Here is a 5,695-nt window from a genome sequence, read left to right as displayed (position 1 = left end):
ATATATATATATATATATATACACACACACACACACACACACACACACATGAAATTAGCTTTTTATATTTTAATTTTAGTTAAAGTTTTAGTAGTTTTGTTATGCTTTAGTATTTCTATTTAGCTTTAATATACTGTTATTTCAGTTTAGTAGTAATTTTAGGTGTAATTCTACTAGAGAGAACATTTCTAGTTGAAGGATTTTTTTTAAAGTTTAATACTTTCATATTTTCAATATTTATATATTATTTCATCTTTATTTCAATTAACACAAACTATTTTTAATAGTTTTAGGTTTAGTTAACCACTGTTCTTTTGTGTTATGTCTAAATTGTATTACATTTTCTGTAATTAATAAATTCAGTAGACTGAATGTCAGTTTATGGGTTAAGTGCACAAATAATAATCTCATTCTCGGTAGATTTTATTTACTTTACTTTACTTTATTTGACCTCAGCCCTTATTTAACCCATATTTGTGTGCATACAGATGGAGGCTTTTCTCCAGCAGAAACAGGCTGAGCAAGACAAACAGCTGAAACAGCAAGAGATGGAGTTAAGAAGAGAAGCTGACATTGAACTGGACATCCAAAGACAAAAAAACCAGGAGCTGATTAACAAATACCAGAGTGAAAAACAGCAATTACAAAACAAGGTACAAATGACTAACCATGTGACATCTACATGTCTTGATCATGGACTGCTGCTCATCAGAGTAGCGAAGCAGTTTTGCTTTTAAATATTGCTAATATTTAAAAAAACGTTACCTAGATCAGAGCATTATAAGCAAAATGTCATTTCGTTATGAAAAAAAAAAACGTACTATAAAATATCACAATTAATGTGTCAAAGTCAGTTAGTTCTTGGGGTGTCAAATGGTACAACCTAGGGCTGCACGATTATGACAAAAATCATAATTGTCGATTATTCCCTTGAAATTGTAATTGCGATTATTAATTACGATTATCACAATTTACATTGAATGATGTTTATACCATTGTTTGATGCAACTGCATGCCGTATTTTTATATGAAAATAAACAAGCTGAAAACACTCTAACTGAAAAACCTTTAGTGCTTTTCTATAGTATTAAGCCTCAAATATACATCGGACTGGTTTCTTCTTTAAATTATAAAGAAAGTAAAAATATGAATGGTATTATAATGTTATACTAAAACAAAATCTAAAACAATGGAAAAACCCTTAAGATAACATGTAGAAAGAAAAAAACATATCTTAAGCGTGCAGAATAACATAAGTGGACTTTGAACGATTAATTGCCGCTTTGAACGATTATGTAATTGTGGCATCCATAATTGTAATCGTGATTAGAAATTCGATTAATTGTGCAGCCCTAGTACAACCCCAAGAAAGCTTCATGCATAATAATTAAGATGTGTATTTTTAGATGTATTCGTTATAAGAAAATACGTATTTTTGCTTCAGAGTTACACCATATTTAGAGTGATTAAATCAAACTTTTGTTGAAAATAGTATAAATGTTTTTCATATGTAACCCAACATGAATACAAAGATTTACATGGCACGTAAATATCCTTATTTGGCCATTTGATCTCAACTGGGTGAGTTCACATTTTCATATAATCCTAATATAAAGACAAACATGTTTGACTTTCTTGGAGGGCTCGAACATGAGACTCGAATCGCTCTCAGTTTCCCACTGAACTAATTAATTACTTGAACTAATACATTAATTAACTGAATTAATTAATAACCCTCTGATGCATAAATTATTAAACCACAAAGGAAAATATATCGTATCTTAGTTTTTTACATTAAAACAAGAAGAATTATCAATAGTCAGAGATAAGTTGTCATTGACTGACACAATTAGATTTAGTCCATTATTCATCTTACAGCCAAAACTGTTCTCATAGCTTATGATCAAGATGGCGCCAGGATGTTTGCCGGCTTGCCGTCGCAGTTTATCTATGTTATTTGTTTTCGTTTTCGTTGTTTGTTTTATTACTCGTACTACTTGTTCTCCCCTGGTGTACGATCGCTTGACTCTACTGAATATTCAATCGGTGGTGTTTGGTTGTTTGAGTCGCGACCCCGGAGAAGTCTGCCAGCTGCATCCTCATTATGTGCCAGCCGCATTGAGGAAAATGTGTTACCTGCCGGGGTGCCATTCGCTCTGAGGAAAATGTGTTACCTGCAGGGGGTGTCTGTGCCTGTTTCAATAAATGCCTAAGGAAGCGTGGGAAGCATGCTGGAGGCCTTGTGAGATCAAAGAAGTTCGGGAAATATCCTTTCATCGGACCTGCGTCTTCAGTGGCGGAGGCCATTGATGTGATGCCGAACCTAAGATGCTCATACCTCGTTCCCGTCTTCATCTGTGCCAGTGCTCTGGTCCTCGCGGATGGTTCATGTGAGGCGGCGGTCAGGCGATCGGAGAGTAAATCGCCAAAATCTTTGTTTCCTGCGTTATGGAAGTCCGGTACAAACGATACCACTTTACACACAACTGTACCTTTTCCTGACTCCATTCCAGTGACAATGGTGTTGATTAATGCAAGGTCCCTTGCAAATAAGTCTTTTATTTTGAATGATCTTTTTCTCTCTCATGAATTAGACTTCTTATTTGTAACTGAGACTTGGCTCAACGTCGGTGAAACGACTCCTCTCTCTGAACTTTCTCCTCCTGGTTGTAGTTTTTTTAGTACACCCAGGTCTTGCTGTTATTTTTAAAGACAGGTTCAAATGCAGACTTTTACCTTCTGAGTCTTATTGTACGTTTGAAACTCAGTTAATTATGTTGAATTCTTTTAAATCTGTGTTGTGTTTTGATTTATAGACCCCCAAACATGCATGGGGATTTTATTCAGGAGTTTTCTGAATTGTTATCTGTTATTGTCCCTTCTTTTGACAATATTCTAATTTTGGGGGATTTCAACATAAATGTTTGTTGCCCTTCAAAGCCCCTGGTTAGTGAGTTTTTACATTTATTAGAGTCATTTGATCTTTTACAGTGTGTTTCTGGTCCAACACATAAGCGTGGTCATACTCTTGACCTTGTATTATCTTTGGGGTTTTCAGTTAGTGGGGTGAAAATTGCAGACACTGCACTTTTCTCTGACCACAAGCCCTTTTTAGCCCTACTTTCCCATGTAGTACTCAGATTATGAATGTTTCTTCTTCTATTGCTTCTCGTGCTCTTACTCCTTGAACTGCTAGTAAATTTTCAGCAGCATTTGGAGTTTCTCCTTTTAATTAGCTTGATTGAGTCTCCCTCTCCTTGTATTGGACCTGAACAGTTGGTCAATCAGTTCAACTCTACATGTTCAGATATTTTAGATCTTGTGGCTCCTTTGGAAATTAGGAATAAAAAGGTCAAGACACAGCCCTGGTTGAACAGTAATACCCGTGCTCTCAGGCAAGAGTGCAGAAGGGCCGAACGTAAATTGCTTAAAGATAAACTACAGGTTTCTTATGAGATTTTGAAGAGTTGTGTGAGTGAATAACAAAGAGCTGTTAAATTAGCTAGATCTAATTATTTTTCTGATATTATCTTGAGGAACTGCCATAATTCTAGAGTGCTTTTTTCTACTATAAACACTGTACTCCATCCTGTTGTTATGCCATTACTCTCTCCTTCTGTTGACATGTGAAAAGTTGTTAAAAAATTTCATTGATAAGACTGCTGGAATTAGATCCCAGATTTAATCTGTTACTAATGATTTTATTGTACACTCTGTCCTTCCAAATCAATTGACTTGTTTTACGCCGGTATCTCTTCCACAACTCAAAGAAATAATTGCGTACATGAAGCCCACTAGGTCTCCCTGTGATGTGATTCCTTCTCTTTTATTTAAAGAAGTGGTTAATTCTATTGGTAAATGCATTTTAACTATTATGAATAGTAGCTTGACATTTGGTGTTGTTCCTCTTAGTTTTAAACATGCAGTTATCCAGACCCTTCTTTAAAAAGCTGGTTTAGACTCCTCTGATATGAATAATTTTCATCCCATTTCAAAATTGCCTTTTATTTCAAAGATACTGGAGAAGATTGTGTATGCATAGCTTAATGATTTTTTGGTGAAGAACAACATTTCGGATAGATTTCAGTCAGGGTTTAGAGCCGGCCATAGTACAGAATCAGCTCTTTTGAGGGTTACTAATGATATTCTACGTGGCGCTGATTCTGGAAGTTGTGTTGTTATGTTACTTATAGATCTGTGCATTTGACACAGTTGACCATAACATTCTCATTGATCGTCTTAGAGACCATGTACACAGCAAAATCCCCAGAGTTAAATCAACTCTGCTCAGAGTACATATTGTCCCAGTTTACAGAGTGTTAAAGTAACACTGAAGTCGAGTTAAAGTTAATGGGACAATTAAGCAATTAATTAATTGATGAGTGAGCATTATTAAAGAAAACCCGCAGGTTAACAATGTTGAAGATGAACAACTACTGCTCAGGCTTTTAGACATGAAAACATATCACATAATCCTCAACAGTGGTAACTCTGCTTCAGTGTAACTTTAACACTCTGTAGATTGGGACAATATGTACTCTGAGCAGAGTTGATTTAACTCTGGGGATTTTGCTGTGTAGGCATTCAGGGTTTAGCCTGTTTTCTTCATATTTAAAAGATAGGACTTTTTCAGTCAGTCTAGGGGATTACTCTTCATCTGTTGCCCCTCTCATGTGTGGGGTTCCTCAGGGTTCAATCCTGGGACCGGTTTTGTTTTCCCTTTATATGCTCCCTCTAGGATAATTTTTTTTTTAAACACGACATTCTTTATCATTTGTATGCTGATGACTCACAACTTTATTTACCATTGAAACGCAAGGATCATTTATCCATTCAATCTCTGTAAAAATCTTTCTAGATTGAAAAACCTTGGTGTCATTTTTGACTCAGAGCTCAAATTTGATTGTCAAATTAATGCCGTTGTTAAAAATAGTTTTTTCCATCTTAGATCTTTTTCTAAGTTGAAGTCTATCCTTTCTTTTGAGGACTTGGATAAAGTTGTGCATGCTTTTGTGTCATCTCGTTTGGATTATTGTAATGCATTGTATCTGGGTGTGAGTCAGGCCTCTCTCTCCCGCCTGCAGCTTGTTCAGAATTCAGCGGCTAGGCTTTTAACGGGTACCAAGAAGAGAGAGCATATTACTCCTGTGCTTATTAAATTACACTGGCTTCCTGTACGATACAGGATTCATTATAAAGTGCTATTATATGTTTTTAAAGCTTTGCATGGTTTAGCACCAGAGTATATTTCTGATTTAATCAGTTTGCATCAATCCAATAGGTCTTTGCGTTCTAACGATCAATTACATCTGATGGTTCCTCGATCTCGTTTAAAATGTAAAGGTGATCGGGCCTTTTCTGTTGCTGCTCCAAGGCTTTGGAATTACCTTCCTCTGTCTGTAAAATCTTCTCCTACACTTCCTGTATTTCAGAGTGTGCTTAAAACTCATTTGTTTTCATTAGCATTTAAAAATGTCTTGTAATTTGTTCTTTGTTGTTGTGGTATATGTTTATGTTTTGTGCTTGATTTTGTTTTTATATTTTTATTTAGTCATCCTGTACAGCACTTTGGTTTCCACACCGTGGTCTTGAAAGTGCTTTATAAATAAATAAAGTTAAAAGTTGAAAGTTGAACAGACCCCCCCTCCCCCTCCCCACACACACACACACGCACACTCACATAGAGCCCCCTGTG

The 5,695-nt window shown here is 35.7% G+C and overlaps 1 protein-coding gene across 1 annotated transcript in view; it reads left to right on the top strand.

Moving 5' to 3' along the window:
• The window catches only part of LOC107711768 (trichohyalin-like), a 160,560-nt gene that overhangs the window by 130,704 nt on the left and 24,161 nt on the right, over nt 1–5,695 (top strand). Inside the window, exon 11 of the mRNA XM_016516814.1 lies at nt 489–653. Coding sequence (XP_016372300.1) covers nt 489–653 — 165 coding nt within the window. The remainder of the gene's footprint in view (nt 1–488; nt 654–5,695) is intronic.

This window comes from Sinocyclocheilus rhinocerous, unplaced genomic scaffold (assembly GCF_001515625.1).
Source record: "Sinocyclocheilus rhinocerous isolate Xijiao unplaced genomic scaffold, SAMN03320098_v1.1 scaffold778, whole genome shotgun sequence".
NCBI classification, from domain to species: Eukaryota; Metazoa; Chordata; class Actinopteri; order Cypriniformes; family Cyprinidae; genus Sinocyclocheilus; species Sinocyclocheilus rhinocerous.
Note: the sequence above shows the minus strand (reverse complement) of the source record. Positions and strands in the feature narration are given on the sequence as shown.